Genomic DNA, 23,497 nt, shown 5'->3' on the forward strand with positions numbered 1-23,497 from the left:
CTAACGTGCCTCGAAAATCAATTTCAAATTTCTAGTACAGCTGAGGTTTTGAATGCAGGCTTGAAAAGATTACCAACTGAAGCGATATAACGGCCTTGCAGCTCTTATACACGACCTGTTTCGAAAAGATTTCATAAAATCTCTGTGCATAACGCGGTTATGAAGAAATCGGAAAATTTTATCGTCAAGAAAAGTGTTGAAAGAATCAAATTGATTACGCAAAAAGACAAGGCTTTTGTACTATTGTTTATAATTGTGAAAATGAATTAATTCAAGAAAATTATATGCGCGTCTGATCGAAGGACATGCTGCGATATTTAAGGATAGTTTGAGAACCTGAAAAATTCTCAACAACTTCGGGAATTTATTAATTTGTTCAATTACGCGATTTCATATCTCGCAAAGAAACTGGAGTTTACTTGTAAAAATACGAAACGAATTTCTTTGCCGGTATTCATGAAAAAAAAAATCGAATATAAGTTATACCCGATGATTATCAACCTTGAAATAGAAATAAAATTAGGTAACTAATATAAACGTAAAGATCGGAATGTCTTGAATAAAAACTACATCCCACTAATTCTGTAATACAATTTTTTCTGCGCGTACAAATTTATGGGTTGATCCATTACATCTATATAATTTATAACCCGTTGAGTCACAGTGGTAAATATTCTGATCATCTATTTGATATCCATTCTTTGTATATGTACATATTTAGAAAACTTTTTATGCTATTTCCGATAGTATACTAATAGGTTTTCACTACTCGATAGTAATTATTGCGATGTGACGTAAATTATTATCGTCAGAAAGAAATTTACTTAAAAAAATCGTCAAAATTAAAGGAATAATTAATATTCGAAAAAGTTACCCCTCTACACATATATGGTACATTTTTTACATAAATTATAATTTTCTGGGATCGCTGATTACGAATCTAAAATTGATTAAAAAGATTCAAGATGGTGGATCAAATATGGCGGACAAAAATTTCAAACTCGCTCGAATACGGAGTAAAAACTCCGCTGGTTACGAATGTGAAATCAGATTTTGAATTTTCAGTATACACAAATCCAATAAGCGACCCCAAAAACCCTTGAATGGAGTTTTTTGACCGGATATGATTAAATTTGAAATTTTCATCCGCCATATTGAATCCATCATCTTGAATTTTTGAAACTCTATTATCCGTTACTATTCTTTCTCATTACGATCACTGTTGCTATATTTTCTTGCAACTGTTGCGAAAATTTAACGCTTAATTAACTAAAAAAAAATTAGAGCAAACCTCAGAAACTGATTTTTCGTTGCAATTACCAAAAAAGTATCGACAATAGGGCAAAATGTTTACGCGTAGCTCGTTTTTCCTAATTCCAAGTTTTTTTCAACGGCACCTGTTTTACTCAATTCTTCTAGTTACTGTAACAAATGAAATTTACCTCAGCGCAAAATACTGTCTTGTCGTAAAAGTCGACCGAGCCCAATAATGTGTGACTCAAAGGGATATGTACATACATATACACCATGCAACGGTGCTAATTTGTTTACATTATGCGAGCAAACCGGTTGAAAGTGGACGGCGATACGTTTGAGATAAACACGCGTGTTCGCGACGCGAACTGTATAATGTATGTATAAAGTGTGTATTTATAATGTGCCCATGTATACTCGCTCCTCTTTTACACGTAGTTGCATCTCGTTTTATTCTACGGTTACCTGCAAAGTCCAGTTACCTCATATACGAGGTGAATGAGGTAACCATAAAGAGTAACGTCAATATACCAACGTTAACTGTAAAACGCTGCCTGCACGTTCATACATGTAATACGTATAAATACACGTATGCACGTGCCTTGGGACATGCAAGTATATACACGTATATATATGTGTGTAACAATGTGCGCCAGTTTGTGTTGTACCCGGAGAGAATAAGAGAACAGATTCTACTCTCGTTTCAGAAAAAAATACCCGTTTCAATTATATTTTTTATTATAAAAATGTAGGAGATTTTAGTCCGGAAATAGTGATTTTCAATCTTTTGAGACTGAATTCTACATTTCATAAAACTATGTTTTACCGAAAATATTTATTTGTCCCTATTGTACTGTAGGTTTTTAGTAGAATCTGCTCGTTTATTCTCTCCGTATTTGTATTATACAAACTAAACTTGTTACTTGTACCGAAAATTCAACTAATAACAGGTACGAGTGATAAAAAAATTTTTTAGGATTGAATAGAATCCTACAATTATACGCATATGTGTTCATTAATCGAAGTCGTGCTGTCATTATTTTTCACCGCTCTGATTCCTACTGTCAAAAGTCTTGTGATTACGTATAAAAAGAAGCATGTGTAATATAAACTTGTCCTTTGCCTACCGCGATTTAACAAATCATTATCGAAAAATATTATACCTATATCAATTTCTTTTTGGGTCTATGGTAAATCTAAAAAAGAAATTTTTCACGAATTGTACGCATTATGAAAATTTTTAACCGCATTAATTTCACTGATTTTCCATGTTGAATACAATAAATTATTCACAACAGCGTTATATTTTCTTTTTTCTTTGATGTCTTATATAGTTACCTATGAGTAATACTAAAACGTTGGTTATTTCCAAGCATGCTGGGTAATCGGAAAGAAATAGGAAAAAAAAAAAAATAAAATAAAATACCGACGTATACAGATAACGAAAACCGCTTTGTTTCATTTTCATTGCCGAGTTGAATCTTTCCGTTTAAATTGCAATATGCATGAGTAAATTACCAGCTAAACTTGCACGTCATTATTTTATTCCTCGTTATCCTCGCGAGTCTTCTTCTCGGAATGCTTTATGAACTTTTATTCCCTTGGCATGCATCGTGATAAATTTCGAGTTACGTTTATTTTTTACTCTTTTAATATGCCTAAACGATAAAAATCAACAATTCTAATACAAATAAAAATAGTATACATGCATTATAATTATAATTGAGTATAAGTCAAGGTTGGAGGTGGAAAAAAACGTGATCAACTAACGTTACGAAATTAACGTAAAATCCTTCTTTTTTTTTTTTACTACAATTTTATCTTTCAAGGACGACCGTATAGTTACGCACGGTTATCTGCCCGCAGTATAATATGTACGCATATTATGGTGTAATTAAACAAAGTTTAGACGCCTCTTAATTAAACCTACGGTCCTTCACGTTGCGGATTTAATTACCTTCTCATTCGGCTACAGCTGAGCTTTGTCATTGACGAGCGATTACACGCTGAGAATTCTGTCGTCGTTGTTGTAATATTATTATTGTTATTTCATTCTTATATCTCGTTGCGATTGTTGTAAAAATCTTGTGAAATATGTAGACATCCACCTATCACGTTCAGCAACAGTTTTTACCTTGTTTTTGTACAATTTTTAGGTCAAATTATTTTACTTCCCATGAGATAAAATGACTTTACTTGTTTTATTTTATTTATTTATTTATTTTTTTTCGTCAACATTATATATACCTATGCATGCATGCACTCGTACTGAACACGTTTTATAAACCCATTTCAAGACTTACCGCGTTTCTACCTGTTGAAACGACCTTGCTTGAGAATTTATTATTATTGTTATTAGCATTTAATTAAAGCGCGTGGGATTATGTATTTATTTATTATTATTATTTTTTTTATTTTTCTCTACGAAATCCGAATACTGTCTCTGATATCCTAGATGCAGTTACTCATCTGTATAATTTTGTACCATCTACTCTGTGATTCAGTGCAGAACTCTCACGACAAACTACGTTAAAAAAAGAAGAAGAAGAAGAAGAATAAAAAAAAACGAAAACTCGAAAACGTCAATAAGTTGTTCGGCTATTCGAAAGCTTTTTAGCCAACCTTTGAATTGACGTTCTTCGGCAAAATGTCATCGCCGTAATCAGATTTCAACTGAAATATGTTGCTCCGTCGGTAAAAAAAAAAGAAAATTAATAAATCACGGAAATAATACAGTCGTAATATTTTTAAACTATCAATTTTCAAATTGGTAAAAGATTAGAAGGAACTTTACTTTGTAGTGGAAATTTTCGTACGTTATAAAGGTAATTGCCGTCGTGCGAACTGATTTTTCTAAAAACCGTCCGAACAAAATTTTAATAAATGATTCATAATTTAGGGTTTTTTTTCAGGTGAAATTCGTGAAATTAAAATCAATCTTTGTATCAAGAAGTGGCCGTTTAAATTTAATTCAATTTGATGATTTTAGTCACAGCATGTGAACCTTTTTTTTTTATAATTCTCTATACTATAATAATTTTTTTTTTTTATATTAGACTTTAGTCTGTACTCTAATTTTGATTTTTTCTTTCTGCCCCGTGAGGTATGAAGAGAGAAAATAGGTTGTACAATTTTCTTTTAAGAATCGGTTATATATCATTTGCTGCAGAAATTGGAGTATCCTGAAATTCATCACCGCCATTCACACGCTGAGGAGAGAAAACTCGTTGAAATAATCGCTGTGAAAGCATAATGCGAAAAATCTTAAACTTACAAAGGATTCCTTTTTTTCTTCAACCCCTGAAGTTGAAAAAAAAAAAAAAACATCTCAACCAAATCTCAATTTTTATTCATATCATACGAGATCATTGGGATTTATCGGCGCTTATAAAAACTCAAACACGTAAGTTTGATGAAGTATTTTTCTAATTTCTGAAGCAGTGTAAAAAAAAACTTCCATGTTTTTTTTTTTTTCTAACTTCCTTATTTTGCCCGGCACTTACATAATCTCATCAACATACCTATAAAAAAAAAAAAAGAAAAAAAAAGTACGATACTCTTTGCTACATCTTCCACGTTACGCAGCGGCAAAACGTTCGCCCGCCGAATTTTACTTCACCCAAAGTAGGCCAGCATCAATTAGTCGCAATAAAAATGAACACTGCGGAGAGAACTGTTCGTTCATTCCACATACTTGGCATAGTTATTGCACTCGTAGATGTGATAAAGTGGGATGGTTTAAAAGCCTGCTATACGTATAGTTATAAATTCCATTCAGCCCTGTTCTTCGTCGCAACTGCGTTACAGTTTATTATTCATCATGTAAATTACTGCACGTCAGTTCTTATTGTGCGAATTATTATTTCTATTATACCACACCGGCAATCTTGGACCGCCGATAATGAGGTATGACAATGCCTGACCTTCACCACTGTGTCTATAACAAACCTTCTAAACCGTGGGATCAGACACAGATGCCGTTGTCGTTTGTAACTGGAAAATACGTGATTACAGTTTTCTATATCATGTGGGAATTAAAAGGGCTTTTTTTTTTGAGGTAACAAATTTACTGATTTACATCGAGAGAAAAAAATTGGCTTAATTAACAAGCCGAACGATTTAGGTTTTAGTAATTTACTTGAACCGGTGAAATTTCACGGAATTTTTGGCGCAAAAATTTGTCGCCAGACTGTTTCATTTTTCTTTCTTTATAATTGCTACCGATCGTTTATGTAGTGAAAAACAAGCAAAGAAATTCGGGATCATTACTTATTTTAAAGTAGCTTTCTACAAATTGTGATTTTCATGTAAACCACGAAATAGGGTTTTACCAAAAATTTTGTAATATCACAACTGTGAAGAATTCACAGCCACAAATTATGATTTAATCGCAGTTATAAGCATAATTGTTTAAAAATTACAACCGTGACTTATAAACTAATTCTAAAGTTGTGAGAGAGTTATTTTTTCAGCAAATGGGTATAAGTTACATTTATGGTAAAAGAAATTTCAATCCAGCCGATAACTTCTATTTACTTATGCAATATGTAATGTAATTAAAGAAAAATTGAACAATTCCAGCTGGGAATTGAAGCTCCGTTAGATAACTACGACTCACTGTTTCGTATAATTCGTTAACGTTTCTCACACACTGCTTATTTCGGGAAAAATATTGGCACAGCATTACGAGCAGCGTATAATATATAACAAATAGATATATGGGTCAAACCCGTTAGAAAAAGCGTGACAAGATCTTATTCGTTTTGGAAAGCAAACTTGATTTGAGAAAATTTGTGTAAGAAACTCATGTAAATATATCTATTATCTATAGATATGTAAACTATAAGTGGATCTTATTGTTAATACGTATCACATGAACACATAAACAACCTCCGTATAAATTTTTAATGTTAATGAAAACCGAAAACCTTGCATTATTTTGTCGTTGTTACATTATATATTACACTGAAAAAAACTTCACCCGTTATAGTTACGAGAATATATTCTAGTCAAATGGATATCTAAAAAAATTCTATGCTGTGATTTTCGGGGTCGCTGATTGGATTCGCCATACTGAATTTTCAAAATCTGATTTCACATTCGTAATCAGTGACGCAAAAAACCCATGGGCAGTGTTTTTATTCAAAATTCGATCGAATTAGAAATTTTCGTCCACCATATTGGATCCGCAATTTTGAATTTTTTTAATCCGATTTCCGATTCATAATCCGCGAACCCAAAAACTTATAGTTTATGTGAAACATTTGAAGGGGTAACTTTCTCGGAAATTAATTATTCCTTAAATTTTCACGATATTTTTAAGTCAATTTTTGTTTCTAACAACAACAATATACGTTATATCGCAATAATCACTCTCGAGTATTGAAATCCTATTAGTATACTATCGAAAATAGCAAAAAACCGCAAAGAAATATGTTGAAAATTTCTCCAAACGTACAAAAACTGGATATAAAATAGGTGGTAAGAATACTTACCACTATTATTCGGAGTTGTTATTACAGAAAAAATACCCGAACGCAGAGCATATTATGCTTTGCATTGTTGCGGGAATTCTACTGGGCGTATTAAAGTTTCGATAAATAGGATCGTAGTCAGGCCTCTAATAACGTGATAATTAGCGTGGGATTATAGAGCTAGTCACAACGTTCGTTATTATAAATATATCTACTTGCAGCTAAGCGAGCGCGAAGTCTGTATAATTTAAGTATAGCATACATGCATGCATCGGTAGATGTGCATAAATGGAGATTCCATACACCTATAAGCTTCGCTAGGGAAAGTTTGGTGTAAAAGTCATGTATATATTATATGCATACGTATAGTGTTATCAGGGGGGGGGGGGATGTATTGTTCAATGCTCAGAGGAAATGCTAATTAAACAGAAATAACGTTAGAGAATCACGGTGAGAGAAAAAACGAGCCACTTTCATTTTCAGAAAATTGCAATGCTTTTGTTTCTGCAATATATGCATAATAATAATAATAATAATAATAATTAACGACTTCAGAGTCACTCGATTAAAATATACGTTACAGGATCTGAGTATGATTGAATAAAATTACTCCACGTTCCATCTGTTTTTGTATTATCTCTAACTAGTCTGGTTCTAGAAATACCAAACCAAACATGTCGTCTTCGTGTATATGATATTTTTCAGTTTATATGCAACACGATTGTTTGTTTAAGAGGTGGGAAGATATTTTTTACACATTCAGGCTGAACGCGCGTCACCGAGTTCGAAACGTGGTTAAAAAGCGAAAAAGGAAAGAAATAAAAATGATAACTGCTTCGGAGGATGTAGGAAGTGGGTCGAGCGAAGCTAGAATGCCCGGCATAATACCTATAATACTCATTTCTCTGCAAAAGTTATTATCTACGTACGATTTCTACTTCGGTTTATTTCGTTGTTTTTTTTTTTTTTTTTTTTTTTCAAACTCTTCTTTCATGGTAGTAAAGTAGAAGCGTACGGTTGAGTAATATATAATAGACGCTGCGTGCTCTAATTACCGTTTCTAATCACATTTTACGATTTTCGTATATACGTGTATAATCAAGCCATGATTCTTGTGTAAGACGAACTTTTCTCGCTGGTATAAGATTATAGGGCGTTTAATATTTACTTCATTCGTAGTTTAATATCAGCTTTAATATTGACGGTCTGAATTAGCATCCAATATCAGAATCATCGTCTTCTTCGATAAATATCAGTGGGTATTAGAACTAGGATGATTTTTGATTGCGCAATTGAAAACAAATGAATGTACAGGGTGCAAAGCAAGGAAATATTGTATAATACAATTTGGGAAGAAAGTCATCAAAAATTAGAATCATTAGTACCTATGTATAATGATCGGAAACGAGAATGAATATCAATGTGAAATTATCCAATGGAGTACAGTATCTATGCCGAATCTCTTGCCTTGCCATTTCTCCTCGCTTTCATACTGGCAAAAAAAAATATGTATAATACCTGTAATGTGTAATGAAGTGAATAATGTATAGATATGATGAATATGAACAGACACGCGGTATGACAAGGATCTATACTTGAACGATGTGTATTTATAACCACACCGGGTTTAAGTATTAGGGTTAATCATCGGTTGTTAATGATCCTTAGATACTAGTGACCGTATGCACGGATCGGGTTCCCATTGGTAGACTGACACATCCGCCTAGCTACGAGCTAGGACGCACTGGAACTTCTCCGTCTAATCAAGAGCTTGGTACAGATGAGAAGAGACGAAGGAACACTAGCTGCGAGTATAGTCGTTGATTGTAATATAACGTGCCGGTTTATGCAAAATGTGAATGCGAATTCAAAGAGAGAGTGGCTCAGATTTATACCGTAGACGGTAGGCTATGAGCTGCGCTCTATGACACGCAGAGCCTGCAGGCAACTTGATAAAACTTGCACTGAAGCGATGGTTCAGGGACTGTAAGGTATATCCTGCGATTCTAGTTCGCCGCAGGTACAGAGAGCAGCGAACTGGCAGAATAACCGAGCAAACTCGTTACTCTATACCGTGCCTGCCGGCTGCTGCACTCACGCCAATGACGGAGAATAGAGCTTGGTTATCTTACTTTCTAACCGTTGTGCAGCAGTAGCTTGGCAGTGACTGTCTGTCTCTGCTTGCTTGCTCCGTCAGTGATCATGGCTAAATTCAAGTATATACAAGTTGTAAACCTGCGAGCAGCCGAGAATGCCTGGGAACAATGGGGGACACAGGGCTATAGAAATGCAGAATCCTACACCCGCACAACAACGTCTAGCTGGCACCCGTTAAAGAGTATCACAAAATACTGGTTTCTGCCTCGTAGACTAGCGATGGGTTCGATCGAATGTCGCTCAGTAAGCCCGACTTCGGATTTACTCGCAGGTACACTTGACCGCAGTGATTCTGTGAGAGGTGATATTTTCGACGGGTTGGTTACGTTGGCAATGGAGAATCAGACCGCAGCGCCACCGTCGGCCGGCCGCGAAACAGGCTCAATCTTTGTACACGTAACATAATCGTCGAATCTAACTCAAAAGTAAAAAATTCGACGACGATGGGATATGTTGTGTCTCAGAATTATTGCAGCCAAGTGCACATTGTGCGGTTGAAGTTGGTACCGCGAAGAGAATGCTGTAGTTAGTATTTACCGACTGAGTAAAATGTCACTGGTTTTCACTGTTACCAATGCCTATGCAGCGCTGACGTGTGAAATCCCGCGTAAGTCAGCGTAATTCTACATGCAATGTCGAACAAAACTATCTAGAAACTTTTTGGTTTTATGCGAACAAAAAGTTGAAAGTAATTTTTTTTTTGGTTATTTGTATTCAGTATTCCATTTAAAATTGCGCTAATTGTGATATTTTCAAACTGTGATGCGTAAGCTTTGATGATAGTCGAAATACGTGACATTTAACGCGGTCGGTAAGGACTGACTATATAACATTCACTTAACACGGCGAGGCTTAAAAGAAAATCACTATTTTTCAACCACAAAGTGACCTAGAAAGAGTTAGGTATGAAAGATATTGGTATATTTTACCTTTTAAAGGTTGTTGAAACAGATACTTTTTCTAAAAATCCCGCAACGCAATATCTCACACATGGCGAACGTTTATTTTTGTGACTTGGAATAATATTACATTGCGAAGCCAAGTTAACCAATTAAATACACAATTCGCCATTATCTGACGTTATGTTCTGAAAACATTGATGTTATGTTATGTTCAATTGTTTGTTCTAAAAATCACTGCAGTTATACCCCTAAAGTCTTGGAAATAAACATGAGCTTGAGATATATCAGGCTTTACATATTCTTATCGTACAAAACTTTGTCGGTATAACGATGAAGAAATGAACAAAGTATGAAATTAAATATGGTTGCATTTTATCAGGATATAAAAATGCCTACAGTCAGTTGATACGTACGCATTGACGCGGCCCAACTATGCATATTATCGTATGCAGGCACCGATAAGTACCATGATATAGGCATAATAGCATCACTACATTTTCCTCGTGAATGCATGTTAGTCCGTGACGCGTTGATTTCACTGGCGGCCCTTTGCTATGCTAATACGAATGCAATCGTTTCAATCGCACATTTTATCAAATCTTCTGACGCCTGCAAGACATTGTGTCGTTTATACGCGTGACGACGTGCATCGACAAGTCATTCGCCAACTCAAGTTTCGAATCCATGCAATCTCGACACGTTGTATCATTTTTGTTTCTGTGTGATAATTAACAGGCTTGTCACTCTATGAAAACCTGAATTACCTGGTAAAGGATTTTTGTTTAACATGGAAAAAATTGGTGAAAAGACACGAAATTGTGTTGAAAATCTGAAGAAATTGAACTGTGACATTCAAACTGTTGCGTAGTGACAAATGATTTGCAGATTTAGCGAAATACTTGATCATTATACCTGCAGTATATCCGTAATTCGTGATCTCAAATGAAGAACTTTGATACAGTTATACACGGTGAATTCTTAACGACTTCACGTTTCGTTGTCTGCTAAAATTTCATGCGTACGCGCCACAATCCAAGAGCGGTTGTTTGGGTTGTCATCCAGGGTGACCAACCGTCATAAATTTGAATGACAGTTCGCTACGATTTACAGTAATGTTCATTAATGCCTTGGGCTTCCGGCTAACTTGTTTTCGGTACGAAACAAAATGCGAGCTCCATTCTATACGAATTATGTGACAATGACTCCCAATCTCTCCGTCAGCTGCATCGCCATTCATTGTCACGTAATTCGTATAGAATGGAGTTTGCATTTTGTTTCGTACCAAAAACAAGTTAGCCGGAAGCCCGAGACATTTATAAACATTACTGTATGTAATATCAAAAATTTTGACAATTGTCGGTGGTAGTCCTACTTCCACTCACAACTGTCAAAGTTTTTGAAGTAACTTACCTCGCGATGAACGGTTGGCTATGAAGGTTGGCTATGACGGTTGGTCGCCCTGGCAAACAACTGCTCTCGGGTTGTAGCGCGTGCGCATTCAAGTTTAGCAGTAGACGGAACGTACTCTCGTTAGGAGTTCACTCTGTATATGTGAGTGTAGGACAAAGATCAATTGAAAATAAATAAAACACAATTTGTAACGATGAAGGGTAATCGGAAAATAACAATTACGGATCTGAGAAACCTGGAGGATAAGTCGAGGAATTTTTCAATCCAAAATTAGTTTCAATTGTCTAAATTCAAAATCTGCGTTTAACTAACCTTTTAACTGTTTTGTTGATCGCAGCGTGGTTATAGCGATCACTAGTTCTGATATTCCGTTACAGGTATCGGTGTGGTACTGGTGACTGTGAGCGCGGTGGCATGGCGAGTTACCAGCAGGGAACACTGTGGAAGTTTCTTTGGGTTCACGGGTATCTCGGGAAGAATTCCACCGGCTAGACCCATGCATCCTTACGCCGCCATGATATACCCGGAATTTCAGTTTAGGCCACCGCCTCCGAGTTATCAGGCAAGTACATACATGCAATATACTTACATGATTATTTCGCAAGTATTTTATACGACCTGCTGCGTCGTCGTCGGACAAGAAAAAGGAGAGGCTTCGGGCAGATTGTGAGCGCTGCCGCGAATTTAGTAGGACATTCTTATTCGATTTCTATAAAACACTCACACACACACACACACACACAGACACATTCTATATATACATATATATATATGCAAGAGTATAACGATTTTTTGGGTACCATTTTTGAGGTTTTCACAGTCAAGATTATATAATACTTTCTTATTCGTAAAATTTTTGATATATGGTTTTAGGTGTAGCCGAGTTTGCCGTCAATGGTCAATTTGTTTTACATTCCTGCATGTGTTTTCGTTTTTCGGTATTGATTTTTTCGTCAACTTGTAAAAGAACGGAGAATTTTTAAACTCCTTCTCTTCCGCGGTGAAATGTTCGGTTGACCTTGATGACGTCATACTGCTGCAAAGCCTATCCAGTAGAAAGGAATAGGAGATCGGTTCTCCTTTTCGCATACGTATAGATATATAGTCAATTGTTTTCACCGCATTTGTTTTACGATTAGTACAGTATAGATAAATGTACCGGGTTATTTCGTCGAAATCTTCGATGCGCAATTCAACAAACGGTTTAAATCTGCCCCTATTTATGCATTCTGGGCTACATTTCAACGGAATATGCCTACATCCGTGCAATTCTCGATGGATTTCATCGGAATACGCCTGCATCTATGCAATTCTGATCGGATTTCATTGGAATACGCCTGCATCTATGCAATTCGGGGGGACTCTACTGGAATACGCCTGCATGTATGCAATTTAGGGTCGATTCGATCGAAATACGCCTGCATCTATGCAATTAAGAGTACATTTTGTATACCGGTATTTGACATGTTCGTGATTGGTCGGCTCCTCGCGCTTCAACAAATGACCATAGAACAAAAGTTAACAATGCAAATTTCTGGTATCCAATAAAACGAAAGAATAATGTTTTATGCAAAAACTGACGCATTGCTAAAGGTTAGGTACATTAGTTTCTACCATCTGCGCTAATTATTCGATAGTTTTAGGGTTTTTTAATTATGCAATTGAGTATTTGAATGAAATTTCTTTATTTCATATTCTTGTAGATTGTAAAAAAATATTTTGGACGTATTTTTTATTTTTTCGATTGAGTCAAAATTGCCATTAATATAACAGATTGAAAACTGTAACATTGTGACGTCACCCATGTTAAGATATATCTATATATATTAGAATCAGTGAAATTCAATCACCTATAACACGAAAAATCATCAAAAATCATTTATCATTTTAACGAAAAACAAAAAATACGTCCTCATTATTTTGGCTTGCACTGAATTATGCACCCCTAAAAATGAAAGAAAAATTTCATTCAAATACTCAATTATTACCATACGGTTTTGGTATCCGCTTAAAAATAAAAATACAATGGCACAGTTTGTGTATTAGAGTTGAAATAATGAAATTTCTATTTTCTGTGAGGGTAATACGATCTTGGGTTAGCTTGGTATTTTTACTCTTTTATATCAGTACCGTTGTTGCAAGGTTGAACTACCTGAAACGAAACCCTCGGGTTTAGGGCCATTGATGCCCATTTCGAGCTCGACCTTCGTTCGTTGTTCCGATGTCGGTCTGCCCTACCGGCTCGCATCGCCAGGCACGACAAATCTCTGGTCCACATCTCTCACCTCCTCGGTTTTACTCGCTTTCAAAAAAACGCCAGGCTATCGCGTCGCTCGAATTAACATCCACGGTGTATAAATGCGGTTACAACACAAAACGTATATTCTTTCAAAAGTGTCGGTTTTTTTTTCTTGTACTTTGTTTTCTTTCACTCTAATTATACTCTGTATTACATATATTTTACTCTTTCACTCGTAAAATATTTTGTGGCTAGTCTATACACTTGGATCGATCTCTTCTCAAAATATAAAACCTGTGCCATGTCAAGTCAACGATAACGTTTTCAGATATTTTTGTTCAAAAAAACAGGTAAAACGATACCAGTTTTTTTTTTTTTTTTTCGTACAACGTTACTTAACTATGGGAAGGTAAAAAAAATATATTGCCGAAAGTGTTTGATTATCGTCAAGCATTGAAAAGCATCACTCTAAAAACCTTCCACTTTAACTCTACTTTTCCAACGTTTTTTAAAAAAAGTATAGTACAGTCTGGTTAAAAAAGTATTGAAGCAACAGTAACAGGAAATGAAAGGATTCAAAGTTGCGCTAACGCTAATCGACTTGAATTTACATCGAAAATTTAAAAACGACCATAATTGTTCGACTGTACTAATATTGGCGCCAAATGACAACGCTTTTTGATACTTTTCACACCATAACTTCGAGACTCACTTGTATGCTCTGATAAAATTTGATACAAATTCCATTAGCTTCTGTGAATTATGGATTAATGACCGGTGAAATTCGACAAATTTGTTAGTTTTTTTTTGATAATTTTCATTTTCGTATCCGATAAATTTTCGTAGATAGGACTACGAGTGACACATGAAAGGAAAACGATTCCCAATTGTAAGCAAAAACAAATAACCCGAGTCTTGATTTATTCGTTGAAATTTTTTGTACCTCTCTAATACGAAGCACGATGATCCACAGGCCAGCATGCAGGAGTATCGACTTCGACTGCTTCTCCTGGATCGTTTACAGCCGACTTCGTCGCCGCCGCCGACTTATAGGTCGAATGCGGGTAGCGTCGCGGCCCTGGGAGGAACGACACGTGAGAGCAGACCGCCCAGCTACTGTGGCCGACCGAATCCGACGCCGACCGCTACTCTCCAGGTGCCATCTAAAAAGGACGCGAATCTTGTCAGGATCGTCCAGACCGAATCTGAGCCCGTCATTCTCAGTGGGGACCAAACGCCTCCCGTTACCGCCGTCGAAGTGCTGGCTCATCTTTAACACCTGGTTCTTGCCTAAGATATCGATTGTACATACGTATATACATACATATATGTATAAACTTTATACGGTGAACGTTTTGACCCCGCGCGTATGTGTTACAGGCTTTCCTGCACTGACGTAAAATCAGTCCAAGACTCATGAAATTTGCTGTTCGAGGTAAAATTTTACCACACCGAGAAATATTTCTAGTTTTCTTTGGTATAGACTTCTTGGCTATTTTCATTTCATCGCGTAATTGAAAAATGTAGTTTTTGGTACAAAGTGAAAATGAGTTTTGTAGTTTTTACTAGATATTTTAGTATGTATCGTTATTCGTTTTGATTTTGGTCACGCGTCATATATATATATATACATAATTTTTTTACATTTAATGCGATAATTTGATGTTTGTGCAATGATAGATTCATGTTAATTAAGGCCTTATTCAATTAAAAAAAAATGTTACCTAAACAAACAAATTGAACTGTCCAACTTATGATGAGGAAATACGCTGTCGACAACCGTAATTGTACTAAATAATTACTTGTACCACATTTTTTGAAACGTTATTGTAACGATACACAATTGATTAGAATTTTCAAGTAACCATAACGATGAAATTTTTCTTAGTGCATGCTCGACATTCCTTACATTTTATTTACGATCAAGAACTCTTTCAACGATTTTTCTTTACACATGAACTGTGAAAATAACTTTTTTTCTCTACTATTGCCATTATAAGATAACACTATTGAATTTGTTGGATAATTTTTTCCTTGATCAGCAAACATATATTTAACAAGGTGATATACGGGAAGAATTCTGCAAGTTTTTAACAAAGTCGACGGTTTATATTGAATTTTAGTTTTTACGAATCGTAGGCAAATCGTCGATAATGAATAACAATTGGTGACCTTGCAATATTACTAAAACTTGACCTTCAAATTTTCCCATATATTTTCCAATTCTTGTGAAATTTTTCTTTGTAAAGTAGCCGAGGAAACAGTTGAATTCTGGTCTGAAAGAAGACAAAGCAGGGATTTTAATTTCATCTTTCACAGTCACTCCCACGATCCGTCTAAAGAACTTTGAATTTTCATACAATCACAATTTTGCAGTCATATCTGTGATTAAATAATTTTGTTTTTCCTTGTTGTGATTAGATTACTTGATCGAATTTTTGCAACTATCTAAAAAGCGGAGATTCAGTATCTACTGCACCAGTGCAAAGATTCGTCCCTGTATGAATCGTTCGTATCTAGATGTCAGTCTATTCTTCTAACAGCGGAGAACCAATATTTTTGTCTTTGATATATACACATGTATATACATATAGCAGCATATATATATACCTATATATGATATTAGCTTGTATGTAAAATTTGGGGTCCAAATTATAAACGTACGAGATAAAAATGCTCAGTGTGATGGAATTGTAACTGCTGACGCTTATACACAGCAACAAAATGTATTCCTAGTAAATAATGTATAACAATTGAATTCGCCTCCTATACTATAATAACAGCATAGGCAAATTGATACATGTCTACGTGTATGTGTGTCAACGTTTTATTATACCCATTCGAAATACTTCGTTTACCGACTTGTCTATCGGGACGAATTGCTCCACCGTTTTTTGTAAATCCTATTATTATGTTCGTCCCATGTATTATTTAGGACGATTGAATATTGTTGAACGGGTTCGAGCCATGTCCACCAATGAAATATCAAAATTTTGCTGCATATATAATTTTGGAAAGTAAACGGTCACCGCCTTTTCATAAATTGAAACAACATCCAGGCCAGTATTGATACGAAGCTTTCGTTATTCATCGGAGAAAATTCAACCTCGTAGACATCGATTTTTATCACGTATTTAGGTTGGTATTCATGTTCAGAAGGGCTTGTCTAGTTGCACAAAACTGAAAGGAAAGTTTTGTTTCAATTTATCAGATTTTATTCGAATAGTTACATGACGATATGACTTCGATGGTCTTTGCAGGTAATAATTGTATACATCGTGTCACGAATATATTGATAAATCCGTACGATGAACTATTCAGAAAATCAAATATCAAAATTTATCCAATATCACGATTTTGGTTTCGATTTAAATGTTTTTTCTCAAGTGAATTGATTTTAGATCGTACAACATCAATGTTGGCTGCGAAACTCAACTTACCTCCAATCTCCGTACGCAATTATATGAACTATACATAACTGATGTATATAACTAGTATAACAAGATTTAAAAAAAAGTATACTAACAATAACTTGCTATACACGCTTGCATGTAAGATATAAATAGAAGAAAAAAAAAAAATGAACCGCAATATGAAGATAAGGTTGTCTATATTTTTACAATAATTCTTACAAATAATTGTTATATAGGTATACATAAACACATGTGTAAATTATATAAAAGCCTATACATATTATTGTGTAATAAGAAAATATACTAGAAAATTTAATTTATATATTTACATATATATTGTATACATGATCGCAGAATCACCCGAATAAAGAGAAATAATTTTCTCGTACATACGGTATCTAAAGGATAGATTTACTTGATAGAGAAATTACAATCAAACAGATATGAAGGTGAAAAATCAGAGTTAAAAGAGTTGAATCTGGTTCAAATAGAGTTCCCGTAACACAGGAGAAATTGAAGATATCAGGAAAGTTTTATCTTATCCATAAACAAGTAAAAGTAAGATCAACAAGCTGAATGATTTTCACATTGAACATATGGCACGAAAGTGTAACCTTTTAAAATTTGACAATAACAAAGCGATAGTACGTTATAGTTTAAATTTACAATTTTATTAATTTTATTTTGTGCTACTGCATGCTCTTCTACTAATCGAATTCATACTCGACTAGGTTCGATTGAGCCTTGAAAATGTTTGTTTTTAATATTAGTTTTTCGTTTCGAAACTTATTTCGCGAAACCTTAAATACCCAAGTCATCCGTAAGATGAATTCGTTCGTTGATTTGATATTTTCGAATGTAGCTGTAGACTCGCATCAGAATCACGGGTCGTTAAAATTCTTATCGCACGGTTAAAATGCTTTGAAAGCTGGTGGTAGTTCTTATCGTTGTGTCCGGAAACCGGAAACCACTTACGATAAAAAATATCTGATTAATAATATCCAAAAACTCGTGGATAGACGAACGAACTTTCGTAGCCTGGTTCCCAATAATGAGCCGAAATTCCGGTTCACCATTTTGACGAGAAGTATGGAAATATATGTATAAATTAACGCACGCGTGTAGTTGACAGGATTCTCGTCAAGTATGTTACTCAGCTTTCACTCTTTAGACTTTGAAGGTGAATGTGTCCTACGTCTTAGGTATTCAACAATATATACTTACCGCGCGAGTCATTCGTCAGGTGCATTTTAAATTTGAAAGAAAAAAATTTACCGCCTTTTACGATTCTACAAGCAGGCACAAACTCATTGTCTTCTTTACACGCACAATGCGATGCTTCGTAAACGGCAAAAGACCTTGCTTGTCCACGTGCTGCAGTAGCTTAATCACTTTTTCTTACCGTCGTACCAGCAGAAAATATTATGCCACGCTTAGAAAACATGAATACTAATCCAGCGTAACAGTTGCGTATGTCGAGTAAGTACCTACACTGTATTATAATACGTGCGTAGCATTTACGCTACGTGATTCTACTCGTTAAATGATAACGCGTCGTTGGCTAATCGCTTGTTCACGGACACAGTGAGCTAAAGAAACGCAACGCTTCTAGTGCAGGAGTTCGATTTTTTTCGTTGGATTAAATAAAAGTAAATCTAGGCTCACTTTCCTTGTTACGGGTAACCGGAAGTCGCTTCTTCGCACCTGTGAATATTGATTTTACCTGTAATTAGAACATATTTGAACAGTTCTGGGTCGTTTAACCTTCGGAATTAAAAAAACTACGGGAAGTTTTATCCTAAACGCAACGGTTAAATCAATAGATAACGTTAATGTCGTATATCCACCGTGATTGAATCTGAAATATTTTGTATAAATCAGTATTGTCGCTATCTGTGTACAGTATTTGGGGTCTAAAATGTTTTTCTAACTGTATATAATGTATATGTACACGCGAAAGCGGCGCTACCAGTTTTCAGAAAATCCCTGCTATAAATTCTAATCATTTGATGCACTGATTGCTCGGCGGATGCAGGTAATTCAAGGGTACAAATGGTTTAGATACGTTATTTGTGTACGTATGTATACATCCATGTGCATATTTCATGCGAGGTGGGCGTCCGGTCGAATTCGTGTATTATACCTATGTAAGCATGTATAACGATGACTCTACCGCCTTGGAATCGTATAACGGAATCTACTTGTTGACTAAAAACTGTCGAAAGTGGCCTACATCGGTTGATACGCGCACTGGCTCAATTTAGTCAAACACCAAAATTCACGGACCGGAATCGAGCCGTCCAACACTTTCGTTTCGTTTTGATGACTTTTTCCCGTTTAATCGAGTATAATCGATTATTTTTCAAACTCGATTAATCAACTTGCTCGATTATTTTTCCTCGTAATTGATTTTTGTTTTTTACTCCTATGAACGATGCAGTACAATGTCAATTTACATCATTATAAAGTATCAGTTATTATCATTGTGCTACTTACTACATACCTATTTGATGTAATAAGTGAAAGATAAATGAATATTTTCATCTGAAATTGATAATTACTGAAATTTAAGAAATTATGGTTTCACATGCACCGTTTCAAAAAAAAAATACGGAATAATCGATTAATCGATTCATTTTTACCGATTCAATCGAGTCGTGTTTGATTATTTGTTTAGACTCGATTAATCGATGCATCGATTATCGTGTTTCATTCTCGTAACTCGTACTCTCATCCAATACCGATATCATTACAGAAATGCATCATTTCAGTGTATACGAAAATGCTATAGATACTTGTATTGTAGTTAAACTTTCTTATTATTCCAGTAAGGGGGCTTAGTGACGACCCGTTATAAAAACTAAGCATTTGGGTATCATCAGAGGATGGTTAAAAAAATTCAACATTTTTTTCAACGGTACTCCCGTCGTTTTTTCTTTAAAACTCGTGTATATCGTAGAATTCTTAACAGTTTGAAAAAAAAATATTCAATGTAGAGATACTGACAATAATGTTCTGTCCTCTTCTATTTTGTGTGACAGAAAGAGAGTAGATATCTACTACTATCGACTGAAGACCACCGGAAGGTCTTCGCTTACCAGCAAACACTACGAATTATGTCGTACCCATAAATTACCAGCGAACGGTTAGCCTACTTGGCCTCTTAAATTTTCTCTCATTCTCTCTCTCTCACTCTCTCTGTATATATATGTATAAAGTTTTTCCATTTAGTATGGATATTTCCAATCACAGAACCTTAAAACTGCATATTTCTGTTTTTTTTTTTTGACTTTCACGGCCCGTAAGTATACGAATTTTTGATACTAAAAAATCAACTCCAGAGTCTTTTTTTAGAGAATTTAATGCCCTACAAGAATATGCCTGGAAATTTTTTTTATCTCAAACGGTTCGAAAGTTATAGCATTTTTAATGAAAAAAATTTTCTTGCGTGTTATTTAACTGGGAAATTTGAAATGGCCAAAGACACCTTTTAAAATTGAGCTTAAAATTTTCCCCAACGGGAGAATTTTTTTCTTAGTAAAAAGGTCTTTTAAGACCAGCAATTCGACAGGTTAGTTTCTTTGGCTTACCCTAAGGGACAGGTATAGAAAAAATAAATTCAGGTATACCAGGAAAGGAGCGTGGGAAAGAATGCGGAAGCGTGTCGAAGGGAAAACCCATGAAAATGGAAAGGTACTTGGGAGTGATGCCATTTTATTTTTCATCATATAATATTATTTTGCACAATATTCACGCATGTGATATGTATTCATGATATTGATCAGATTAATATACTTCATTCGAACAAAAGAATTGATGTATTGCTGGACAGAATATTTTCAAGTTGAGAACTCAAGTGAAGACTTGACAATTCTAACATTATTTACTTCAATCGAGAGAATATAGGCTCTAGAATATTCGCCACGCAATTTTTTGAAAAGTTAAATATCCATTTGGATATAGTCATCTGACAAATCTTTGAACACATACATTTTTAAACTCATATCCAATATACAAAATGAAAAATTATTCCATAATGTTGTAAAAGATGTGATGCTTTTGTAGCATTGGATCTGTATTAAAAAAAATGCATCGCTTTCCGATATTTTGTTGTTAGATCTAGATCCAGACATTTGTTACCGCCAATGCTAAAGCATTCTCAACGATTAATTGTTCCGGATTTTTTATACGACTGTTTGATATTTTTGAAATGTACAGTTACGCAATTTGAAACCTTTAACTATATCATTTTTCGTCACCCGGCGAAATGTATATTTATTTATACTTCCAATGTACAAAAATAAGCTCAACTTGGATATTCGTTCAACAAAATTCACGTGAACAGGCAATATTTACATTTCTTTATACCATGCAGCATTATTTGTAAACAAGGATAGTTGTTTTTTCTTAACCCTGCGGTATACTAATATTCAAATATGAGCAGAAAGTATCGGAAAAAAACCACTCGACTCTAGCTGTAAACAAAACCCGAGTAAAAATTACAATTGAGTTTTGTAACAATACTTGACACACGCACTGTAAAGACTTTATGCTAAGTAAACAATGTAACATAAAAAAACAACGATATTTACTTGTTTTTAGAAACGAAAAATTAAATCAAACGACTATTGCATTGATCTTAGAATTAGTGAATCTATGATATTTTAGTACGACTTATTTCAATCAAACAAATCTTAAATCAAATGAAACAAATCAGGACGAACTAGTCAGATATTTACTTAAACAGAAGAAATTTTTTTCAGTTTGTATTATTTTATAGACTTAAGGTGACTCTGTTGACAACAGTGTTGGAGCTATATTCGTAGTATAACCGAATAATCGTTTCCATTTGAAACTCATTTCAGTCTATGGATTTAACGACTATTGATATTGGTGATATAAATTATAGATTGCAGTATAAAATTATAAAAGGTGTTATTAGATATTGTTTACTTTATAATTTCCTGCCTCAAAAAAAAAAATATATATATATATATATATATTTATACACGAAAAGGATGTCATTAATACGTGTAACAGGAGTTCTAAGTGTATCTTGACGTTATTCGAACGAGCATAAAACTCGTCGAAATTGTAATTGTAATTGTAATTGTAATTTATTACAAGGCCGTAGGACAAAGTCCTCTAACGGCCAAAAGCAAGAAAAAGTATACAGAGTGTACATAAAAAAAAGAGAAACAAAAAAAAAATATATATATAAACTTAAAACTAGCATATTATTAACATTACAAATAGTATGCAAATAATAAGCATAATGGTATTTATAATATTGTTATTAAAGTTATTAAAGTTATTAAATGGTCTCTCAACGTCATTTTTTTTTTTTTTTAAACATCTTCTCAAACAGCCATCTAGCAGCTAGGCCATCGCACTCACTACTTCAGCACGCTCAATAGCCAACAAATAATGATGACAACTCGTCTTGAACACATCTAACGATGAAGCAGTCGTAATAACCGACGGCAAAGAATTCCAGGGCTTAAGTTTAGGTTAGTAAGGGCAGCTGCGCAGTAGTCAAAGACGGGAAGAACTAAACTCGTAACAAGTTGTTGCGTCAGAGGTATATGTTAGTCATTAACCGAATGACGAAGGCGAAGGGAAATTCAACAGTATTCACTCGGAAAAAAAGTTATTACACGTATTATCAATCTTTTCTTTCGAAATCTCTTTGTTAAATTGAAATTGTAAATGCGATTAAATATCATTTTTGTTTGTACAAAACAGTTTCATTTTCAAAGGAATTTAATTGCCATGAAAGATTTATCTGGCATATTTTATTCGCGTAATTATTGTAAATCCTAGTTCTCGTCTAGCGATCTCAATATTTCATGAAAACAGCCTTACGATAGTTAATTTTACTTCTTATTATTTCCGGATTGGCGGCGGAAGGTATACCAAGAAATGCGTGAAGTAGTAACAAGTCTCGAAAAATGACATATTTTTTTTCTCGCAATTTTCGGGACGTTAGTAATTTTCCTGAATTCCGCTGCGAAAGGGCGACGCGTCGTAAAAATTTGAACCCTCGCCGTTCGCTTGTTTATTTAGTGTAAAAAGAAAAGGTCTGAAATTCCTCGGTCGGTTAGGGCTTTGGTTAGGTAGTATTTCTACTCTTTGGGTTAGGGTAGAAACACTACCTAACGCATTCTCGGTAAGATTGAGGGAAGGGATAGATGATACGTGATTCCACGATCACCACCAATATCGCCCAATGAGCGACGGCGTCTTCTCCCACCACCCAACTCGTTTCGGCACAAATAAGTTTCGTCTAACCGTTGCAAGTCATTTCGTTCGGGACTGCGTAGTAGTCGGTTTGGTCACTTAACCGCTGGCGCATTTTTCCCGAGCTTGGAATCTAGTCTGAAAAATAGTTCGGTCGAAGCAGTGAAATACATCTTGATTTTCATTTCGGTATGGAGTGTATATTTCTCAGTAATTATTTTTATTTTATTCTTTTTTTAAATAACGCTACGCGGATCAACGATTTACAAATCATTTAGCAGGTTTTGTACGTTAAAATTATCGACGATGAGGTTAGAATAATTGATCAAAAATTACCGTACATTTAGCTCGTGAAATTGAATCATTGATTTGTTTTTTTTTTTTTATTAGAATCAGTGTCGCGAAATA

The 23,497-nt window shown here is 34.8% G+C and overlaps 1 protein-coding gene and 1 long non-coding RNA gene across 2 annotated transcripts in view; one reads left to right on the top strand and one right to left on the bottom strand.

Moving 5' to 3' along the window:
* Positions 1–17,004, top strand: part of LOC107218586 — a 30,943-nt gene extending 13,939 nt beyond the window's left edge. The window contains exons 4-5 of the mRNA XM_015656505.2: positions 11,575–11,759; positions 14,410–17,004. Of these exons, the coding sequence (XP_015511991.1) occupies positions 11,575–11,759; positions 14,410–14,712 (488 nt within the window). The 3' untranslated portion in view covers positions 14,713–17,004. The remainder of the gene's footprint in view (positions 1–11,574; positions 11,760–14,409) is intronic.
* Positions 17,005–21,110: 4,106 nt separating this feature from the next.
* LOC124293091 lies at positions 21,111–23,497 on the bottom strand. The gene is made up of 2 exons (XR_006902999.1): positions 23,431–23,497; positions 21,111–23,227 (listed from the first exon to the last, which is right to left on the bottom strand). It is a non-coding gene; the product is annotated as an uncharacterized LOC124293091 (long non-coding RNA).

Source organism: Neodiprion lecontei, chromosome 2 (genome assembly GCF_021901455.1).
Source record: "Neodiprion lecontei isolate iyNeoLeco1 chromosome 2, iyNeoLeco1.1, whole genome shotgun sequence".
NCBI classification, from domain to species: Eukaryota; Metazoa; Arthropoda; class Insecta; order Hymenoptera; family Diprionidae; genus Neodiprion; species Neodiprion lecontei.